General features: G+C 34.6%; 1 protein-coding gene and 1 long non-coding RNA gene across 14 annotated transcripts in view; one reads left to right on the forward strand and one right to left on the reverse strand.

Moving 5' to 3' along the window:
- vgll2a (vestigial-like family member 2a) overlaps positions 1–3878 on the reverse strand; it is a 42275-nt gene extending 38397 nt beyond the window's left edge. For 3 of the 4 annotated variants that reach the window (XR_012395551.1, XR_012395550.1, XM_068215456.2), the window contains exons 1-2: positions 3657–3878; positions 2108–2399 (exon numbers count right to left, since the gene is read on the reverse strand). Coding sequence is in view for 2 of the 4 variants with exons in the window: in XM_068215456.2 (XP_068071557.1) it covers positions 2108–2399; positions 3657–3740 (376 nt within the window). In the remaining 2 variants the exon portion in view is untranslated. 4 annotated transcript variants of the gene reach the window in all.
- LOC137488687 (uncharacterized) overlaps positions 1–24964 on the forward strand; it is a 149975-nt gene that overhangs the window by 55222 nt on the left and 69789 nt on the right. For 3 of the 10 annotated variants that reach the window (XR_012396041.1, XR_012396037.1, XR_012396038.1), the window contains exon 4: positions 20200–20318. The exons of the other annotated variants lie outside the window; for them this stretch is intronic. This is a non-coding gene — a long non-coding RNA (uncharacterized lncRNA). The remainder of the gene's footprint in view (positions 1–20199; positions 20319–24964) is intronic. 10 annotated transcript variants of the gene reach the window in all.

Below are 24964 nucleotides of genomic sequence, written 5' to 3' on the forward strand. Positions count from 1 at the left end.
TAAGTTAGATTATTAGATTTTACAAATTGAAATGGATTGAACATAAAACAATTAAGTTTCCCTACCAAAAAATTAACAAGTGTTGTTTTAGCTTATTTTAAATAAGTTGTTTGAACAAAGAGCAGACGTAATTTTTTGAGTATTGCAGTATATAAATAATATGAAAAATCTGTTGCTAAATCTACAAGTCTAAATTACTATTGTTATTATTATTATTATTATTATTGAGATGTTTTGTGTATTTATATTCTGTATATAGATGTGTTTGATCTATATATCACAGCAGTTGATTGATTTGGCTGTTGATGAATCTTCCACTTTTGGTTTAAATAAAATGTAAACACTGTCAAAAAAAATGTTGGGTTCCACACAATTGCATTATATTTTTCTAACACAAATCGATTAAGTTAGCTTAATTGTTTTTACAAAATTAGCCCATTTGGACATAAGATTGTTAAGTTGTCCCCCCCAAAAAAGTAAGAATTGTGTCTTTAAAATAATTTTTAAATAAGTAGTTTTAACAAGCAGCAAAAATCATTTTTGAGTGAAGGCAGCAAGTTGGTTGTGGGGAAAAAATGAAGTCGTAGTTATATCATAATTCTTTGTATATGATAATATAATTGATGTTTATTAGGTTTTAAAATCAAAGTCTGAAACAATGCAAATAATACAATTACAATACAATAAAATGCAGTTCAATAAAAAAGTTCCAACTGACTAATAGTGGTGCAGTTATTAAGAATGGAATAAAATATATATAAACAGTTGAAGTCAGAATTATTATTTCCCCCAATTTCTGTTTAACGGAGAGAAGATTTTACAACACATTTCTAAAGATAATAGTTTTAACAACTCATTTCTAATAACTGATTTATTTTATCTTTGCCATGATGACAGTAAATAACATTTTACTAGATATTTTTCAAGACACTTCTACACAGCTTAAAGTGACATTTAAAGGCTAAACTAGGTTAATCAGGTTAACTAGACAGGTTAGGGTAATTAGGGAAGTTATTGTAAAATTATGGTTTGTTCTGTAGACTATCAAAAAAGGGCTAATAATTTTGACTGTAAAATGTTTTTTAAACAATTAAACTTCTTTTGTTCCAGTCACAATAAAGCAAATAAGACTTTCTCCAAAAGAAAAAATATTATCAGACATACGATGGAAATTTTCTTGCTCTGTAAAAACATAATTTGGGAAAAATTTTAAAAAGAGAAAAACATCAAAGGAGGTTAAATGATTCTGATTTCAACTGTATATATATATATATATATATATATATATATATATATATATATATATATATATATATATATATATATATATATATAATACATATTATATTATATATTATGTATTCCAATTTGATACACATTTTTATAAGAATAGCTGTGTAACCGATAAAGGATGCAAGCTAAAAGCAAAGTAATGGTATGAGGACATACTGTTAATTGTGAACTTATTTTTACAATAAATGTAAAAATAAGTAATATGTAAACATTTATTGTAAAAATAAGTTCACAACGATCAGTATGTCCTCAATCCATTACTTTGCATGCACCTTAAAAACATATCAATTTTGAAACAATGCAACTAAATTAATAAAATAATGCTGTTGTGATAATATTAATGATACAGATGAATTAAACTGAATGGTATGCAGTTTATCTGTAGGTCCTAATTTAATTACACTCCATTTGCTCTTTAATCCCTATCTATTAATCTGAAAACCATACAAAGAACAAAGTAATAAATATGACCCCTATGGTCTTAATGCGAGAAAAAGATATTTGAATTATAGTATCCGTGATTGGTCACACTTTACAATAAGGTTTTATTAGTTAATGTATTTACTAACATGAACTAATTATGAACAACACCACAGCATTTATTGATTATAATTGAACATTTACTGATGCATTATTAACATCTAAATTCATGCTTGTTAGGATTAGTTAATGCTCTGTGAGGTAACATAAACTAACAAATACTGTAATAGATGTGTTGTTCATTGTTACTTCATGTTAGTAAATACATTAACTAACATTACAACCTTATTGTAAAGTGTTACCAAACAATTATTGGGTTGCATCAGAGGCTTACCTCTCCAGGATGCTGCGCCTCTTGCCGTCTTGCTGTTTGTAGATCCAGGTGCGTAACTACTAGACTGACTTAAAGCACGACTGAAATGTTCATCCACCACCGAACTGATGTCCCCTTGGAAATAGGTGAAAAGCACACATCTGGAGCTGATGTACTCAGCCTCTGGCGGGTGATCTTTCTCCCGGCCACAGTCTTCCTCTTTTATGGGTGGCCCGGAGAGGTTGGAAAAAGAAGAGCTGCTCCCACTCACTGTTTCTGGAGATTCTTGCATTTTCGAGTAAAATGCCAGTTTCTGAAAAGATGGAAAAAAACAATCAATTAATTTACTGTAATCTCTGATTGCATTGGGATGAATGACTACACTTGTGTCTTATAATGTTCTGCTGATCAAATAATAATGTAGATGCGTTCACCATATAAAAATCTGTATAAAAGTGTAAAACACGTATAGCATTTATGCACGACCTAATTATAGGACATAATAAGTTCATATTTTTTTATTGTTGAGGACTTCGACTTGGGGGAAACATTAAAAATAAATGATAATAATTAATAAAAAAAACTAAATACATAAAAACAAACAAAATATATATGAAATGTTTAATTAATCTGAATATTAATATTAATAACAATCGTATTAATAAGGAAAGGCTTGGGGTAAACACAAAAAATGATGATGATAATTATAATAAATAAATAAATATTAAATACATAAAAACAAACAAACTATATGTCAAAGCTTAAATTAATGTTATTAATAATATTATTAATAATCTTATTATTAAAGATAGGCTTGGGGTAAACACTAAAAATTTTATAGTAATAATAATAATAATAATTAATACAAATTTAAATAAATACATAAAAACAAAAAATATATGAAAGCTTAAACTAATCTTATTATTAATTATATTAATAATCTTTTTTATTAAGGATAGGCTTGGGGTAAATACTAAAAATAAATAAATTCTTTATTTATTTTAAACATTTCAAAATTATTTAAAAACGAACAAAATATATAACACATAACATCTTAAATTGAACGTATTATTAATATTATAATCGTATTATTCAGGATAGCCTTGGGCTAAACACAAAACATCGATAATAATAATAATTAATTCATTAATTAATTTTAAAATAAATAAGTAAATAAAATCTAACAAAGTATACGTGAAAGATTTTTTTGTATATAATATTTCGTTAACATATGTATTAAATATTAACCTCTAAATAGAGATTTTAATCATTTTGAACATGGGCTTATTTTTAAACAAAACCTGTGCACATATTTAATTTATGCAAAATATGTGCATGTTAATTTCGAAATAGTGAACATTTCTTTCTTTACCAACAACAACAACAACAACACGCGGGGATGATTGTAAAACTATTTTCATGGCTGGTAAACTATTCTGCAAATGAAGGCGCAACAAGTCGCTGAGACAAAGTTTTACGCACAAATCCAGCAGAATCAAAACAAACGAACTACAAAGTTCTGTAAAGGAAAAAATAAATAGCTACTTTATACTTTATATAGTAAACATACCTGATGGTGATAAGGTGTGTATGCGGCTGCAAAATACGGCTGAGGTGGACCATAAACTTGATACATGACATCCAAGCAGCTCATGGCGAAGACAGCTGTTATATCACGTATAAAAACTTATTAGTTGAATGAAAGGTCGCTTCATTTGAAATAAAGCGCTGGGTCAGTGTCTAGAGACAGAAAATGAAGCTCCGCGTCGAGTCCTGCTGAAGCGCACTGAGCACCTTTTATGTTCTGTACTCTGTCTTTAGGCACGAGGATGATTCGGAGATTCGGTTCTTTCTAAAGGAGTCGACTCATTTGAACAATCACTCAAAGTTTTCCCACAAGTCCTCGTGTACTCGCTGTATGAAGATTTTTGGTTTGACTTAGTTAAGTATACGTATTGAATTACCTCAGAACAAGACAGTATCGCAGTGCACAACAATATTTTAGTTTATATTAGGTACTTAAGTCTTAATTTAGATAACTGTTTGTAATAAGATAAATTCAAATGTGTCCATTAACGTAGTGTTTCTGTGTCCTCTTTAAAATATATTCGTTAAATAGGCAATATTGCTATGCGTTTCTTACCTCTTTGTATTTATTTTGAAGTCGCGTGACAAAACAGGGTGCGTGAATCCTTTTAAATGAATCATATTAAATGAACGACTCCTCCGCGATTCGCGCTTTGTTGACACGAGGCGTTATTAATTCAATTCAATTCAATTAATCTTTATTTCTATAGCGCTTTTACAATGTAAATTGTGTCAAAGCAGCTTCACATAGAAGATTATAGTAAATTGAAACAGTGAAGTTGTGTAGTTTCAATAGTATGTAGCTTACATATCCCTACATCAGGCCCATAGCCAGCCTATTAAAAGGGGGTGGTTCTTTTCTCTTGGTTATCATTACCACACCTTTTCATGCAACAAAAATACTTCCTACATTTATGTCTACATGTTTTGTTTGAAAAAATGTATCTTTATTCACAAATGTACATTTAATCTGTAAGTTATTACAGTTTCATATAAAATGAAATGAGATTAGAATTTTAGAAATATGAAAAAATGCTTATAAAATGCTCATTTATTATCCTCCATCATAAAAAATTGCAATCTGTTAAGATTAAGAACTAAGATCTGTTTTAAATTAAGAACTGTCCACAACATGCACATAACAAACTAGCCATCTCATTTCCTCAGTCACAATTTGTCCATTTAACTAACAAAAGCCTTGTTTTATTGGTTATTTTATTGGTTATTCTTCTTAAAGCCTTCTTCTATTGGTTATTTTCAAAATTTATGATGGTATTCTCTCAAAAATAGAACAAATTAGCTCATATAGGGGCCGAATTTTGAACTTTGAAGGGGTGTGGGTCTTTTAAAGGGCCATGAAACCCCCTCGTTTCAGCAGGGTGTTTTCACACCTCTACTTTGGAAAAAGTCAGAAAAGTGGGCGTGTCCAGCTCTGTTTAGGGGGGAGTGTCGGAGGAACTAAAGTGGGATGGTGTGGGAGTGTCTATTTGTGCACACGCGAGTTTCAGAGTCAAAATACACACCCACACAGACAGGAGAAAGTGATGGTGTTTAACCTACATGGACATCTGTAGTCGAATTATTTGCCAAATTATTAAATGGTGGACTTTAACTGCAGTTTGGCTCTTTCATTCAGGGAATTCATTCATGCCTCTCGCGACAAACGAGATATTTGATTCGAGGAACTGCTGCAAGCGTGTATTTTTCATGCAATGTTTGATACCGCACGGCGAATGAGAGAAAAAAAACTTGCATTTCCCGGAAACTTAGATGCACACGGCAGGTAGTGTCAGAAAGCCGCGTGTGTTATTCCGGTCACAAAATGCGGTGCTAACATTTCTGCACTCAGTGCAATAGTTAACTTAATTCGATACGAACAAACTGAATAAACAAAGAGCACTGGTCGCTCACTTACCAAATCTGTAGAGACAGAACAATCACCAGCAACTAGAGCCGCGTCTTTATGGAGAGAATACTACAAGCAAATCTAGATCTCAGCGTTTGCAGATGAGAACAGCTCTCAGGTAAACAATAATCCTCCTTAGACACTCAAGTTATTGTTGTCGCGCGTCGCGTACACTGTTAATCCACACGTGACTCAGAGCTCTCACAGAGAGAAAATGAAAACGAAACTTAACGGCAGCAAACTATAAAAGCAACACTTCACGCTTGTTTTGCCAACACAACGTGGCGTCTTTGTGGTGTAAACACGGTGACAATAATGAATATTAATGAAGTTGCACAATAGAGCGCGCTGATTGGTTTGACCCAAGCCTTACTCATGCATTAATGCATCACACTGTAAGACGTAATAAGACTCACTCTGGCACAGACGCCCAGTCTGCACGCTGGAATACAACGCTATTATGTCATGGCCGTGACGCAGCTTCAAAAAATCGTTTCAAACCGGAAGTACAAATTTGCTTGAAATAACGCAAAAACAACCAATTTACACTTTTTAGTGAAATATAGGTGTCCTAATAGTGTTTTTAGCAGTGTGGGACACATATACGACTGTCAACAGCTCAAAAAATGTGTTTTGGTGTTTCGTGACCCTTTAAACTACCCGACCCACCCAGGCTATGGGCCTGTACGTCACTATCATTTTTGTATTTCTATATTTAATAATAATTTGAATTTAGTTCACAGCATTTAAAAAGACAGTTCAATCAAAATACGTTTGGATTTGAATACAAGCTCACAAAAGCTATTTTCGAGGGATAGTTCCGCCCTTAAATGTGCTGTAAATATAGGGCAATCTAAGATGATTCTTGTCCTTCAGTACAACAGTATATTATTATCAGATGAAACATGTTCCCTGGTGACTCATAAAATGTAAGTCAATGGTTACCTGCATTTTTAGAGTAAAAACCAACACAAAAACATATGCAGGCAACACAATACCTTTGGCTTCCGATGATAATCTGAGTTCTTATAAAGCATGCAAAATGACCAGTCTTTGCAATAATTCATTCATTCATTCATTCATTCATTTTCTTTTCAGCTTAGTCCCTTTATTCATCAGGGGTTGCCACAGCGGAAGGAACCACCAACTTATCCAGCATGTTTTACGCAGCAGATGTCCACTCATACACACTCTTTCTATGGCTAATTTTAGTTTATTCAATTCACCTAAAGCGCATGTCTTTAGACTGTGGGGAAACCCGGAGCACCCGGAGAAAACCCACGCAAACACAGGGAGAACATGCAAACTACACAGAAATGCCAACTGCCCCAGCCGAGACTCAAAACAGCAACCTTCTTGCTTTGAGGCGACAGTGCTAACCACTGAGCCACCGTATTGCCTATGTGAACATTATATACAACATTTATTTCCACAGACTCTGCACGTAATCCTGAGTGCTGTATTGAATGCAAACTTCCACACACACACACACACACACACACACACACACACACACACACACACACACACACACACACACACACACACATATATATATATATATATATATATATATATATATATATATATATATATATATATATATATATATATGAATGTATGTGATTGCACATACTGTACAAAGTAAACAGATAAATTATTCTTTCTTAAGTGTTCTGCGAACAGTCTATTTAAAATGCCATGTATCTCTGTGCCCATATGCCCTCTTTAGATCTCCAGGTCAAAGGTCAAATAGTTTTCATGCAATTGGTGCTGAGGTCAAGGGGCATTTTTCTGTCATTAGGACCCTTAAAATCAACAATACACTGCAACTGAGAAAACACTCATACACTGGTCAATCTGAGACATCGATGCTGCTGCTGCTGCTGTAGAAACCAATACACTCCAGAAGAGCAGTTGAAGAGGTGGCTGAAGCTCATCATGATTTTACTGGGAATTTAGCAGGAATGTTTGGTATTCCAGCACTATATAACCCTCTTCATGGAGTGTTTCACATATTAGGCTAAACTAGCGCTGTCCAGAGTGCTGGAGGTGAAATATTCCGGTTATTTCTCAGCAAACACTAATACCGGTGTCTGAGGTGTAAAGTGATCCTCACAGTTTTAGCTTCTGTATTTACTGTAGTTGGATTTTCCCAGGATTTGTACATTCTTGTGTTAGATTCGCATATATGGTCAAGGGATCATATTGTCGGGCAAATGGTTTTCTATTCATTACCAAATCACTCATACTGATAAATGTTTGTCAAAATACCACCAATTTGTAGATCAGCAAATGATTTAATTTGAATATAATGCAAGAACTAAAGCAGCTTAAATCCTCAAAAGAAAAAAAAAAGATGTTTTCCCTTTAAAACATAACTTAAAACCTACATAATTTATAAGTATATTTTTGATAATTTCTTTGTTAATTTAATACATCAACCCAATTATCATGAACCTTAAGATGTGTAATGAACTGTATTGTAACACAACAGTGCTGGACAAACAGGGTTGAGGATCAGTTTATTTACAAGACTAGTCAGGCAGGCAACGGTCAAAACAGGTCAACAGATACATACAGAAAATCCCGAGTCGTGGTCAAAAACAGTCGGCAAAGATAAAATAACCATCAAAATAACCAATAACCAAAGACAAAGATCAAAAACATAGAAAAGACTAGACAAAAAATGCTTCGTAGTGCCACAATAACAAGAATACAATAACAAGACTCAGCCCGATGCGTGTGGATGCTGAGTATATAGTCCATGTATTCAGTGTGTGTGAGGTGCATTATGGCATAGTCTGTTAGTATGATGTGTGTGTAGTTCTCTCTCTCTATATAAATATATGTGTATGTCGTTTTTCTCTCTATAAGTACACCCCATTTCGAAAATGAATATTTTTATCAAGGGGAGAAGCAGTGGCGCAGAAGGTAGTGCTGTCGCCTCACAGCAAGAAGGTTGCTGGGTCGCTGGTTCGAGCATCGGCTCAGTTGGCGTTTCTGTTTGGAGTTTGCATGTTCTCCCTGCCTTCGCGTGGGTTTCCTCCGGGTGCTCCGGTTTCCCCCACAGTCCAAAGACATGCGGTACAGGTGAATTGGGTAGGCTAAATTGTCCGTAGTGTATGAGTGTGTGTGTGAATGTGTGTGTGGATGTTTCCCAGAGATGGGTTGCGTCTGGAAGGGCATCCGCTGTGTAAAAACTTGCTGGATAAGTTGGCGGTTCATTCCGCTGTGGCGACCCCGGATTAATAAAGGGACTTAGCCGGCAAGAAAATTAAAAAATTAATTAATTAATATTTTTATAAATTTTTCAGTGAATATAGATAATACATTTTGGTGTCATTCATTCATTCATTAGTTCATTCATTGATTTTCCTTCGACTTAGTCCCTAACTTTAACAGGGGTCATCACAGCGGAATGAACTGTCATGTTTTGATATATTTGGTGTAAAATGTTAATTTTAAAACTGTTCTTAAAGTTTTGCTTAAAGAAAATCAAATATGCAACCACTAATTTGACTTCATTTTATTGACGATGGTGTATTGAAAGTGTGTACTGTACTATTTTGTTTATATTGTTAAATTTGTTACAACTTTCTGCCCAGGGACTACAGATGTAAATGAGCTTTATAGCTAACTATGGCACAACATGTCATGTACATTGTCCCTGTAAAAATAAATTAAATAAATGAAACATGAAAACAAAACAGTTTTATTTAACAGTTTCCTTTATTAAAATAATAGTGTGGTCACCTAACATCTTTAGGAATATAAGGGAATACATCTGAATTCAAACAATATTTCAGGGGGAAAAAAAACAAAATTTCAACAATTTTTTCTCCACATATTAATTTGAGTTTGCTCATTTTTGAACCGTTACCTTAAATTATTTTGTTAGATTAGCTCTTGATTTGGATGTGGTACTTAATAATCTAATGTTTATGCACAAATATAGAATAGCATCCTATAGGAAACATTCATATAAACTAAAGATCTGTGAATGCTTCCGCGCTGTGTATATGTATAAACAGTTGAAGTCAAAATTATTCGCCCTCCTGTGACTTTTCTTCTCTAAATATTTCCCAAATGATGTTTAACAGAGCAAGGAATTTTTAACAGTATTTTCATTAATATTTTTTCTTCTGGAGAAAGTCATATTTTTTTTATTTCGGCCAGAATAAAAGCAGCTTTTAATTAATAAAAAAAAAAAAACATTTTAAGGTCAATATTATTAGCAATATTTTTTTAATTAGTTGTATAACCATCGTTATACAATGACTTGCCCAATTAACATTTATGCATTAACATAATTAACATTTATTAGAAATGAGTTATTAAAACTTTCCCAGAGATGGGTTGTGGCTGGAAGGGCATCCGCTGCGTAAAAACTTGCTGGATAATTTAGCGGTTCATTCTGCTGTGGCGACCCCGGATTAATAAAGGGACTAAGTCGACAATAAAATGAATGAATGAATGAATGAATGAGTTATTAAAACTATTATGTTTAAAAATGTGTTAAAAAAAATCTCTCCGTTAAACAGAAATTGGGGAAAAAATATACAGGGGGCTAATAATTCAGGACTGTGTGTACAACTGTATCATAATATTTTAAAGCATAAATATTGTCATGTCTTTACCTCAAAATTCAGTTGCAGGGAAAATATTCCAATTAACATTGCAGCATAGCAATAAATAAGATACTAATTGCTCCTAATTCCACTCAAATTCACGGCTCACTCCTCAAGTTTAGCGCTTTCACACCTGTTCGCAGATAGAGTTTCAGCGCGCAATAACTCTCCATTTCTGATGTGACAGCTCTCAAACAATGGGGGTTTTAGACTGTGTAACCCGACAAGGTTTCTATTTCTACCCAAATAGCTTAAGGACAAGGAAATGTTGAGTGCTAACACCCAGCTAATAGGACCTAACCTGCTGAAACAACAGTGCATTCAACACATCTAATGAAACAGGGAAGATCAGGGCACATCACTTACGGCTCTAACCAGCCCGCACTTTTCAACATAGGCTCTTTTCTCGAATATGTGAGAATAAAGGAGTCTCCTGTTTTTGTGCCTCCGCTGACAGAGGAGACCTCTTGGCCCCCCAGTCATCCATTTGCAGGTAATCTGCCTGGGTATACGTCCAAAAATGAAGGGGAAGGGGGAAGGAGATGAGAGAAAGAGAGCGCAAAGACATTGTCAAGGCAAGTTGAAGAGAGAACGGAATGTAAACACGCACTTGAGTAAAGGATGTGGAAACGTTTCAAGCAAATGGGGATGTTTCATGGTGGGATTGCAGTGCAAAAGCGCATTTGTTCAACGTCTTGTTCATGCTTGATGCAAACGTGTTAAAGGAAAGTCTACATGAGGGTGAGGATATGATGTAAGGGTGTTCATTGTAGTTGAAGTCTGTACATCTACAACATAATTTCTTTCATTCATTCACTTTTTGGGGTAATAATGTCATTTTACAACTTCGCTAGGGTTAAACAGTTGAGTTTTACAATTTCTGAATATATTCAGCTGATTTCTGGGTCTAGCGAGAGCACTTTAAGCTTAGCTTAGCATAGATCAGTGAACCGAATTCAACATTTAGATCAACAACTTACTCAATTTTTTGTTTTAAGAGTTTCATTTGTGTTCCTATTTAAAGCTTTGTAGTTACATCATGTAGAAAAGTAAAAATATCTCTGGCCCAGATCTGGCCACACAATCAGCTTTTGCTTGGCCCACATGCCACTGTGAATTACAGTACATGACTGGACCAAGTCTGGCTTCCAGACAAGGGCCAAACATGGGACCATATATGGGACCAAGTCTCAGCCAAGTTAATAACCCATAACAGCCTGAACTGGGCCAGATATGTTGGTGTGTCACAACTGCAATAAAATTGATAAACCCATCGATCGTTGCACTTTAGGCTTGCTATGGGTGTGCTTTTTCTCGCAGTGATCCGATTGGTAGAGTTTTTTTCTTTATTTGAAAATAATAAAATTGTATTTTAAATGTGGGTCAAGATATCCAGGTAGTAAAGAATTCTGGCCCAGATTTGGCATAAAGCTTCAGCACTGGCATGCAGCATGTGGGCCAAACATTGTCCAGGTTTGGCAGAAGTTGCACCGTCTTTTAGGCGGCACGCAAGACTTGGGCCAGATGTCAAATGTAGTATTTGGCCCATATGTTAAAAATATATATGTGGGCCACATAAGTTTTACCTATTCTGACCCACATTTAAATAATTTTTGAGTAAAGAAAAAGATTCTACCAATCAGCTCGCTTCAAGAAAAAAACGTGCCCATAACGTGCCTAAAGCTCAATGCTTCTTGGGTTTATCAATTTAATTGCAGTCATGACACACCAACATATCTGGCCCAATTCTGAGTTATTACCATGGCTGAGACTTGGCCCAGATATGGTCCATGTTTGGCCCTTGTCTGGAAGCCAGACTTGATCCAGCCATGTACTGTAATTCACTGTGGCATGTGGGCCAAGCAAAGGCTGATTGTGTGGACCAAAGCTAGGCCAGAGAAGTTTTGGTATGTGTGAAGGCCAAACTTACATGGCTCACATATCACTTATTAACATCTGGGCCAATTACTGCGTTTACTTCTGGCCCAAGTATTGTGTGCCGCCTTAAAGACACCCACATGCTGTATGCCAGTGTCGGATGAATGCCTGCTGTGCCAGATTTATGCCAGATCTGGACCTGAATTATTTGCTACCTGTGTATTATCTTGGCAGATGTGGCTAGGAACTATACTCTCATTCTGGCGTAATAATCGAGGATTAATCTTACATGATGTAACTACAGAACCGTCAAGCTAAAAAGGCAAGTTATTTAAACCCTTTTTGTAATTTTTTTGGAATAAGAGGCTAATGGGCTAATCCGATTCAATGATTTATGCTAAGCTAAGCTAAAAGTGCTCCAACCAAACCCAGAATTTAGCTTCAAAAAAGGTAAAACTCAACTGTTTACAGCAACTCTGGAACTTGTAAAATGAGAATATTTCCAAAAAAAGTGTCCCTTTAAATGTATGGATATGGTCCTTTCTGTATTGCGGCCCCCATGGGTTTCAATAAGAATAATAAGTCAATAAGTTCAATAAGTCTAGATTAAAGACTTTTTAAGTTTTCAAAGCCGTTCAGCTGTTAATTTAGGAAATGTGAGTGTTTCTTAATTTGTTTGTTGTTTTCTGTTTACCCTTCTGTCTATTTGCTGTAAAGCACATTGGTCAATGAACGTTGTTAAAACTGTGCTTAACAAATACAATTCTGGGTTAGTAAATTAATCTACTTTTTGGTTCAAATTAAGATTTTTTTTTCTTTTCCCAAAGCAGATTATTTTGCTTGTTTTAAGAAAATAATCACTTAATAATTACTTATTATTTCCTAAAAACAAACACTCGTCTAAATAAATACATCTAGAATATGCTTCTTGATTTAAGATTTTATATATTTAGACTATAAGCAAGACAAACTGTAATTAAGAAACACATTTACAATTTAACATAAGAAAGAAACTCAAACAGGTTTAGAAAAGTGGAGAATAAATTAACTATTTATTGGAACTATCCCTTTAATCGATGACCAGTAAGTTGTATCAATTTACATAAATATATCAGCCATTGACTAATCAATAATTAATCGTTGGCATCCCTACTTTGCATATGGCCATGTCAAGTCAATCATCTTTATCTAGAAAAATAACATATTTATCACATTTTAAAGATTTTGCTAACTTACATTTTTAAGTTGAAGCAATTTAACTTTGCAAGTAATTTTAACTTGAATCAATAATTCTGACCTGCTGTAAATCATCAAGTTAAAATTTATTTAACCTAAAAAATAAGTTGAAAACTGATTAACTTTCTAAATTAAGTTCAAATAACATACAGTCATAATTTGTCATGGCTTTTTATATTGTATAATTTTTTTCAATGCATATCTATGTCTTAGACAAATAATTGTAGAATGCTTGAGTATAGATATAGATTAAAACAGTTAACAGTTTGCATTGACATTATTTAAATGTGTACTGTGAATATTTCTATATATAAATACACAGTCAATTATAGATCAAAACAAATTGTTATTATGCATGCAATTAATCGCAATAAATCTGAATCAAATGAATTAAAACTGATTGAGTTTAATGCAAAAGTCACAGTTGAAGGATGAGTCACTGTGGAGCAGCTCCAGGACAGAAGTGATTTTATTGCGGTCAGAGGAACAGTTGAGCTCCATGTGCTGCTGATGAAGTGAATTGTGGGTTTGTGACATGGAAGTGAACCACTGCACACAGTGTGACCACCAGCGCAACTGTTGAGGGAAGAGAGGGGGGTCCGCTGCCTGCGCAACACGAAACAGTGAGTGTCTGTTTAAGGAGAGCTAAAGTGGCACCTGTCCCATCCTCAGAAAGAGCACAACGTATGGACAAAGCATTTCAGGCCACTATTCAGACCACCAGAGCTTGTCGTTTCAGTGCAGAATAGTTGTTGTGGAGGGGAAAAGGTCAGATTTAGGAGTGGAGTATATGCTCACAGACAGTGAACTGTCATCCCGTGCAAAATTGCCTGATTTCTTTAAAAATCAGGGATCTTCACTGTCAGATTGTGAAAGAATATATAGTAGGTCTCAGACCAGACAAAAAGAAAAAAATGTCCACGCCATCTCTTTAAAATATGGAAAGTTATTTTACCATAGTATTTTCAATGGAGTTATTGCGCTTTTGGTGGTTATGTTTAAGCGGTCTTTTATCTCACTTTACACTTTATCAAGTAAATGAATGCTTAAGTTTATTTAACAGATTTTATTGGTATTACATTACAACTTCGATGCTGTAAAAAGAACCTTTCACCGGAAGTGTATCAATGGCTGAGCTGTGCATATATATTAGAGGTTAAATTAAAAGCTTACAATATTGTTTATTCTAGGGATTTGAAAAATGCAAGTGAACAACTACAAGCACTTTGAGAGTCATTAAAGGTGCAGTATGTAAGTTTGACACCCAGTGGTTGAACTAGGGATTGCTTTCCTGGATCAAAACAAATGCAAGCGCAGTTTTCCAGACTGAGGACCAACAGGAGCGAGTTTGACTATCGAGCCTAAAGGCTGATTTAGGGCTGATTTAAATCGTGTTCTATATGAAAGCAACAGCACACGATAGAAGGAATCATTTCCATATTAAAAGGAGTTTTTGTTCTAACCAATATCTGGAATTGATATATTAGAAACGGCTTCTATTTTTTGCTTCTGAACAACAGTAAAATTTGACAATGATCTCTTCAGGTACACCTCATGTACTTTATTCAGTGTTAAATGCTAACCATGTGAGTGTGAATGCCATTTTAACAGACATTTATTGCCTTACTACTGAAAGGAGCAGCAGATAGTTCACCTCAGGTCTTGATATTGAACTTTAACGTTAGAACTGTGACTTAAAACCAGCACATATCAGTGGTTTAATAATGTTAAAGATGTTTAATATTAATTTATTAGATTATAAACCTTACCATTTTGTGAGTGAGTGCATATTCTGTGCTTCTGAATGGCTGTATTCAATTTCTGTTGTGTTTCGTTTGGTGCAAACAGCCAAATAACTTTTCCTCGTGTGGAACTTATTTCAAAGTCTGCTACTGCCCACCGGAGGTCACATTTTGGTCGCACACTTTGAGAGCCTTTCTAAATGAATTAATTAAATACGCGGTTTTCCAACAAGGCAACCCGGGGGTGCTGAAATATAATTGGCTAAAGTAGGATTGAGTGGGTTAAAAGGACCAAAACAAAGACAGATGCTCTGGCACGTAATGCACATTTTCAAGGCAGAATATCTGACTTCAGCTTTGTTTCTCAGATAAACAGGAATGTTCACTTTGCATGTTTCTCAAATATCTGCCAACATATTATGGTATTTTTATGCTTTAGAATCAACAACTTACATACGGCACCTTTAAAAAAAGTGATCAAATTAAAATGATGCTTAAAAAATACATCACTAATGCAAATAATGCTTTGTAAAATAAAAAGCACCATATGAAGACTTTTATTTTGTTTCGTAGAATTCTAAGGCAGTGGTTCTCAAACTTTTTTCACCAAGTACCACCTTAGAAAAAAATTGTCTCTCCAAGTACCACCTTACGACGCTATTTTTTAACCAGTATTAAAAATAGCGTTGTGGGCCTAATTAAGCAGCTACAGGTGTGCACAGTTTAAAAACGATGCAGATTACTTCCTATTGTTAAGAATATGTATTATTGTCAGTCACTTCAAACATTTTAAATGTTAAATGTTAAATGTCTGAACATTAACTGTGCTTGCAGGTAAAAAAAAAAAAAAAAACGTTTTAGTTAAAATGTGCTTTTAAAGGTTCATAAAAATGGCGCTGTTCTTAAAAAGTAAAAAGAAAACTGCTGCACTTAAATCTAAAGTATTCATAATAGCCTATTCATCAAAAGCTAGAAATGCTTGGACCTCATAAATATAGGCTATATGTCATATTCATACACTTTTAGACAAATCTTGAAATGTTAAATGTACATATGACAGGGTTCATACAGGGACAGCCTAATGAAAATCAATTCCAGCACCTATTTTTTTTTTTTTAAAGACTGACATGCTATGTATTGAAGACCTGAAATATATTCTCTGCAACCCATAAAACATTACATAGGAATAGATACACATAAAAAACATTAATAATAACAATAATAATAATATTTATTAATCATATATTAATAATATAATAAACCTGCACTTAATGCTTGTGAAATCTTTTTTGTACTCAAGGAAAAATACTATTACGCTGCTAAAATAACACAAATTTTAGTAAATAATACTAATATTAGGTAAAAGTACAAAGTACTCTTTTAAAAAGTACTAGTTGGTTACTTTTGAAAAAAAAATAATCAGATTTTCATTATGAAATCACTTTTTTTAAGTGTAAACCTGATTGAATGGTTTAATTGCTTAAATCTCAAAGCTACATGTATAGGAATTTGCACCAACAAAGGAAGTATGGTCGATTTTTCCTTTCATGACAATTAATCTTTTTTCAATAGCACTGGCAAAACTACCACATAATCGTTAAGGCCATAGAGACACTTTTGCCCATTTTTAAACAATATTTTCAAGCTTTGAAAGGTTTAACTAAAGTATATGGTAAAAATATTTTAATTTAGCCTTTTATTTACATATTTTACACTATTTTTTTTTTACAATATGGCAAATTTGTTTCTTAAATAGCTGTACATCACATGTAGATTTTATTTTACACTTGATCTTAATCTAAAATACAAAAAAAATACAAGTACACTGTCAGTAAAAAAATAAAACAAATGACTTCATTTTACTTGAGGTATTTGACATATGACAACACTACATTTATCAAAGCAGTGCTTTAAGAGCCTTATTGTTAATTTTGATAAATAAACAATAAGTAACAACGAATTGTTTTGACCTGTAATGCTTTAAGACAGATCAGAATACAGCTAAATGTATAAATCACACAAATACCTCATCCAGAAACATTCCAGCATAATTCTTTTGTCGTAAAGAAATAAGTTCCACCTTTGCTAAAAGTAAGTTTCACTTCACAATACAGCCAAATAAGAAAAAGAAGACAATTTGCATTGTCATCGATCATGCATCAATCTAATTCTAAATACTTGATAACTTTGAATACTTTTGACTAAATTTAGTCAAGGAATAAAGATAAATAATGTCTACTTTAATAGTGGAGAGATCGCGATTGTATTCAATCTGAGTACACAGGCGATCGTGAGAGGACTTGCAGTTCATTTGAAAAAAAAAAAAGCCTATTTAGGAGCTAGCATATCTGTTTTAGCGATTTGCGTACATGAATGCGCTCTCTCGTGTTAAAATAAAGCACTCGCCACATTTGCAGAAATGAGTAATTGCGCAATACCTTCATTCCTGCGCCGCCATTCAGAATGTATTTAGAGGAGTGACAGGTCAGAGGCGAGTCGACTGGCTGTCGGAGAGCGAAACGTGTTTGTAGATCATCAAATAGGCAGGAAATATGTCCGCGGTTTAATTACTCTGCTAGATATCTCTATAGTGAAAACATCCGAGAAGCATTATTCCAACAAAACTTTTGTTTTTAAGTTGTTTTCTCTGTCTCTGCAACACAGAAAGCCTTTGTCCCGCCCTTACGTTTCACGCGACTAGAAAAGGTCGACTGTGATTGGCTACTTTTCATGTGAGTCAAATCACCCTTCAGAATCAATTCTTAAACTTCGGAAACTGATTTTCAGCAGCTTATGTCACAAAGCACTAAAATAAACATTCTAAGCACAACGTTGTGGTCGTACGCTTCACAAAACAGCCAATGCTGATCACATCGATGTTATATTACGCATCAAAGGATTAAAAGTGTTGTTTCTTTCATTATTTGGCGATTCCTCCGCGTACCACTAGGAGAAAGCCCGCGTACCACTAGTGGTACGCGTACCACAGTTTGAGAACCACTGTTCTAAGGGATATTAAATAAAATTTTATAGATAAATAATATATATAAAAAAGTAATACTTATTTTCCTTTTCAAACAGAGTAGTGCTGTTTCAACCTAATGCATGAACAAATAAGGACTTCGGTTTAGTGTGACGACCAAATTCAATCGTTGAGTCGAAATTCTGAATCAATTCATTGCAGCCAGTTTTAACGAAGATGAATTGAATTATGCGAATTCCTGTTTTGTTACATTGCCTGGGACAATGAATATTTTTTCCATTATATTGAATTTTAAATATGATTGTACGCCATTGGGGGCGACGCAGTGGCGCAGTAGGTAGTGCTGTCGCCTCACAGCAAGAAGGTCGATGGGTCGCTGGTTCGAGCCTCAGCTCAGTTGGCGTTTCTCTGTGGAGTTTGTATGTTCTCCCTGCGTTCGCATGGGTTTCCTCCGGGTGCTCCGGTTTCCCCCACCGTCCAAAGACATGTGGTACAGGTGAATTGGGTAGGCTAAATTGTCCGTAGTGTATGAGTGTGTGTGTGTGAATGAGTGTGTGTGAATGTAGCCGCAACCTGTGAATGTACCCGCAACCTGTGGATGTACCAGGGCATCCGCTGCGTAAAAACATATGCTGGATAAGTTGGCGGTTCCTTCCACTGGGGCGACCCCGGATTAATAAAGGGACTAAGCCGACAAGAAAATGATGTACGCCGTTGTGAGTTAAGCTGCGGTCACACTGCACTTTTCGCCCCCATAGACTTCTATTCACACTCAAACAAATGTAACAGACCGAAAATGCAAGTTCATGCGAAAAGTTTTGCATGTCGATATGTTGTAAAATTCAAGCATGGTGAACTCTGACCTGCGAAATCGCATCATAGGATTGTGTGAGACCAATAGAAGATCCAACAACCCGGGCTCATTGGGGAAACGTAGCCCCGCGGACGTTTCTGCGGACCGCGATTTTCGTCCCGGGAGGTACGTATTCGAGCGTTTTTTTGTTTTTCGCGAATCCGCGAGAGGCCGCTGTGCGCGCTTTTTCGCGTCTCAGGCGCCTCCCGGGAGCGCGCGGCGTTCACGCCGTTCTCGCGCGAAAAGCCGCCGGATCGGAAAAAAAAGAAAGCAAAAGCCCTCGTCTTCGATTTCGACCGCGTTTTCGGATCCCGCCGTGTTCTCGCCCTTATTTTTCGGATTCCGTTTTTCGTCTTACCTGATTTCCGGAACCTGCTGTTCCCCGGACTTGATCCCGGTCGTCGTCCACCGCGGCCGGCTCCGGCTCCTCCTCCGGGGCCTCCGCTCCGCCGACGCAACGCTGTGACTGATTGCATCGGGAAAGCCCTCCACTCGGAGGCGAGCCGTCAGCTGGCGAGCGCGAAGAGGAGGGGCGGAGGGGCGGAGCGGCACCACACCGCCCCGCAGCGTTCGCTCGAAAAAAAACAAACGCGGCCTTTACGTACCTCCTGCCACGTAAATCGCGGTTTCCAGAAACGTCCACGGGGCTACGTTTCCAGAATGAGCTTGGGTTGAGATCCAAACATGACCTCTCTCTACATAAATTTTAAATTCAGTACATAAATGCTGAAAATTACATACGTTGCTTTTAAAATAATTTTTTTCTCTAGATTTCATATTTCATAGCTGATACATGTTACAATACTAGTAAAAACTATTAAATATTACATAACATTTGACTAGATATTTTTCAGGATACTATTATTCAGCTTAAAGTGACCTTTAAAGACTAGGTTTATTAGGCAAGTTAGGGTAATTAGGCAAGTTATTGTATAACGATGGTTTGTTCTGTAGACAATCACAAAAAATATTGCTTTACGGGGCTAATAACATTGACATTGAAAGGGTTTTCATAAAATAAAAAGCTGCTTTTATTCTAGCCGAAATAAAACAAATAAGACTTTCTCCAGAAGAAAAAAATATTATAGGAAACACTGTGAAAAATTCCTTTCTTTGTTAAACATCATTTAGAAAATATTTTTAAAAATTCAGATGGAGGGCTAACAATTTTTACCTCAACTTTATGTAAAGTTTTTCAATAATCTGCATTGTATAAAGCTCCATATAAATTAACCCGACTTTAATTGCTGTCATCCAAGGAGAAGCGCATGACGCACCTGTTGCTTCTTTTCATCAGTGATGAAGTGGTGACCCAGACTGAGGAGGAAATGTGGAAATCCACGCTCGCTGGATCAACTCTTCACTCACTGAGACCACTGCGTCAGCTGTGAATTCGTCTCCCAGTGTCATTCGAATGTCAGTATATACAGTGAACTCCCAGATTCACACACAGTGTTTCCATTCAGGCATCCCCTCCTCACTGCTTTAGACACGCTCTTCATGGCCCTCATATATCGCAATGTTAAACAGAGCATGGGCCAATAAATTATATTTCCACTATATTGAATTCTACATATGATATACAGCACAGCAGTGTGCAAATTATACATTGACTATACAGGGGTCAGATTTTTTCTAGTAGTTTTCAGTAGTGCACTGTGAACAATTAATTAACAGGTTCCCTGTTTCATGTTTCACTTTTCTTTTTTTTTTTTTGTTTGTTTGTTTATTTACAGTTATAAATTGCATTTTGGAAATTTTAATGACTAAAAACTGCCTTTTCAACTTTAGATATTGAATTTTGTAGTTTTGTGGTTTAACAGTTGCTTAAGTTGTTTGAAACTCCATATATATATATATATATATATATATATATATATATATATATATATATATATATATATATATATATATATATATATATACTTTCAACAGTGCCGATATACAGCCACAGTGCACTGCTACTTGTGTGATATTGCATATACAGTTGAAGTCAGAATTATTAGCCCCCCTTAATTATTATTTATTATTTTTCCCCAATTTCTGTTTAATGGAGGGAAGATTGTTTCAGCACATTTCTAAGCATAATAGTTTTAAAAACTCATCGCTAATAACTGATTTATTTTATCTTTGCCATGATGACAGTAAATAACATTTTACTAGATATTTTTCAAGACTTCTATACAGCTTAAAGAGACGTTTAAAGGCTTAACTAGGTTAATTAGGTTAACTAGGAAGGTCAATTAAGCAAGTTATTCTATATCAATGGTTTGTTCTGTAGACTGTAAAAAAAATAGCTTAAAGGGGCTAATAACTTTGCCCCAAAAATGGTTTTTAAAAAATTTAAAACTGCTTTTATTCTTGCCGAAATAAAACAAATAAAACTTTCTCCAGAAGAAGAAAATATTATCAGACATACTGTGAAAATTTCCTTGCTCTGTTAAAAATCATTTGGGAAATATTTAAAAAAGAAAAAAATCTAAAGGGGGCTAATAATTCTGACTTGAACCGTATATATACAGTTCAAGTCAGAATTATTAACCCCCCTGTTTAATTTAACCCCCAATTTCTGTTTAACGGAGAGCAGATTTTTTTTAACACATTTCTAAACATTATAGTTTAGACTATTACTCACAGACGTTTTTAGTAGCATCTATAATGTATGTTTATTTCTCCCAATTAAACTATAAAATATGTTTAATATGTAAAATATGTTAGAAAGTATTTTATTTGTTTTATTTGTTTTATTTTGGCTAGAATAAAAGCAGTTTTAAAATAAAAAAAAAACATTTTGAGGTCAATATTATTAGCCCCTTTAAGCTACATTATTTTTGACAGTCTACAGAATAAACCATCGTTATACAATAACTTGCCTAATTACCCTAACCTGCCTAGTCAACCTGATTAGTTAAGCCTTTAAATGTCACTTTAAGCTGTATAGAAGTGTCTTAAAAAATATCTAGTAAAACATTATTTACTGTCATCATGACAAAGATAAAATAAATCAGTTATTAGAAATGAGTTATTAAAACTATTATGTTTAGAAATGTGTTGAAAAAAATCTGAAATTGTGGGGAAAAATAAACGGGGGCTAATAATTCTGACTTTAACTGTATATATATATATGTATGTGTGTGTGAGTGTGTGTGTGTGTGTGTGTATGTGTGTGTGTGTGTGTGTGTGTGTGTGTGTATATATATGAAATAATATAGGGAGAATTAAGTCAGTAAAATAACAGATAACGTTCTTGCAGTTTATTACCAGGCTTTTGTACTGTAGTGTACAACACAAATACAGACAGCGTATACAGTACCTCTTCAAATAAATACAAATTTAAAAGGTTGTAGTGTGGAGAGACCCCCCCCCCTCATGATAGTGAAGTGCTTTGGATGTATGGCCAATAAAATAAACGTACTATATAAATACTCATTACATTACATTACATTCAATAGTCATTCAAAGTCCATTTTTCTCAAACTTTTCTACATCAAAACTTTTCGGAGGAAATATCAAGTTCCCATAATTGAATACGAAATAAATAAATAAAAAATAAAAAACATGAATGAAAAAATATGGAAAACTGTTTACACATTTTTTTTTCTTAGTGTGTGTATTACAGAATGACCTAATGATAATAATATTGACCTTAAATTTTTTTGGCTGATATTATTCTAGCTGAAATAAAACAAATAAGACTTTCTCCAGAAGAAAAAGTATTATCTGACATACTGTGAAAATTTCCTTGCTCTTTTGAACATCATTTGGGAAATATTTGAAAAAATTCATATGGAGGGCTTATCATTCTGACTTCAACTGTATATAGTGTAAACATACATGTGTTCATATAACTATCACTAAACACAAAACAATTAATGCGGCAGTATTCGATAAGCTTTGATTTTCAAAAGTATAAATACATAATGTGGTTTTTGATTTGTGTATTCTGAGAGTCACTTAAAACCTTTTTGAAAAGTCAATGCACAGGTTGGCTATTGCTGCAATGTGTGTGTGTGTGTGTGTGTGTGTGTGTGTGTGTGTGTATAAGACAAGACAAAAATTCTCTCTATTCAGCAAGAATAATTTTTAATTACTTTTTCATTCACGGTCAACTTTTAATTACAGAAGCTGATTATTTATCCTTGCCAAGTTCTTCTATTATTTCATTTGGGCAGTGTTAAAGCGTCCTTTTAGAAAAACACTTTCTCCTGCCCCATTGTTGAAAATAAGCCACTGGCCAGACATTCAAATATCAAACTCAATAGCTCGCACAAGTGTCATTATGTTTTGTTAAATGCGATTTCCATTCATTTTAAAGTTATTCTTACCGCTCAGAATCACAAGGCCAGCTATTTAAATTGATGTTTGAATAACTCGGAGCTATTTGGCTATCCTAGCTGGTGCAGAAAGGACTAATGCAGAGTTTCTTGCTCGGAGGCCTTGAAAGTTCAGGGACTTGCAAAATGTTAATGTGCCTCTGTTGGAGAATTACAGCACTGATCAATCTGAAATCTCCCGTTTGATCCGTCTCACATGCACATGCATGCAGTCGGGATGGTTTCTTTGTTTGTTGTTGCTTAAAAAATGAATATTGGCAGAAGAACAAGCACTACTTTTAAAGAAATCATCAAGGTTTGTCCCTGTAGATTGAACTGCGCTATGAGTTTGATTAAATTTACTTGGGATTTATCGGCACATGTTCATCATGCATTACAGTTCACATCAGGGTAATGTTTAGGGCACTTGAACCGTTTTCTGAAAGACATTTTCAAGTGTTTTTTTTTTTTTTATTATTGTAAAACTGTTCTCCTGAACAAATTGTTCTGTATACAAGCACCAACATCCAATTAGTTAGTTTATAAAAGAGCTTACGTCTGAGATGCTTGTTTAGAGCATCATTTCAAATAAACCGTAACATGGAAGAAAGCGCGTTCTTCTCTGTCTGCTATTTGAATGAACTCTGAAGTCTTTCTGGTACTAGAGACTACAATGAGCCGCTGCTATTGTAACATGACAATCCATGTAGGAATTATTTAGAGGTTTGCAGCATTTCTCCTTAATTGTTTTGAGTGTATAAACATATATTTCTTCTCTTTAGGCCTAATGAATGAGACTGGGAGTTTTGGTGGAAACTTAAAGATATATGATCGCATCTTTCATTCATTTCTCTTCGGCTTAGTCTCTTATTTATCGAGGGTGGCCACAGCGGAATGAACCGATTGATGTGGATATGAATGATTGATTGATTGATTAATTGATTAATTGATTGATTGATTGATTGATTGATTGATTGATTGATTGATTGATTGATTGATTGATTGATATGGTTTATGCAGCGGATGCCCTTCTAGATGCAACCCAGTACTAGAACACCCATACACTCTCACATTCACACACACACTCATACAGTATGGCCAATTTAGTTTATCCAATTCACTTATATTGCATGTCTTTGGACTGTGGGGGAAAGTGCTTTGAGAAGACAGTGCTAACCACTGAGTCATTTTCCGTGCATTGCATCATATTGTAAAATAAAAATAAAATAAACATATAAAAAAATAAATATTGATTTAAATATTTAAAAATAGATTCAATTTGTTTGCCTGCATGTCATTAACCCAGATCAGAGAATGAGCTGTTAATGTCAGCATGAAGTTCAGTTTTTCTTTTATTTTAATTTATGATTTATCATTAAAGTGTTGAAATGAATCGTTGATGAAGCACATGGTTGAATTAGTGTTACTTTAAAACTATCTTAGCATTTGAATTTTAACATTATTTCCACATAGCATAAGCACACTGTAAAAGACAAAAAGTCATTGTCAGGTTCTGTTCCTTATGTGTTTGTTTTCATCATGTGACCTTCACCATGTGCTCCTTTCGTTCTGTTTTCCCGCCACCAGTTAGTCTCATGAGTTTCACCTGTGTCCCACCCCTGTGTGCGATCAGTTTTATCATCCCCTGTGTATTTATAGTCCCTGTGTTCAGTTTGTCATTGTCCAGTATTCTCAGTTGATGTCTGTTTTCACCCCATGTCATTCTCGTGGTCTTTCATGTAAGTGTTT

The sequence above is a fragment of the Danio rerio genome, chromosome 20 (genome assembly GCF_049306965.1).
Source record: "Danio rerio strain Tuebingen ecotype United States chromosome 20, GRCz12tu, whole genome shotgun sequence".
NCBI lineage: Eukaryota > Metazoa > Chordata > Actinopteri > Cypriniformes > Danionidae > Danio > Danio rerio.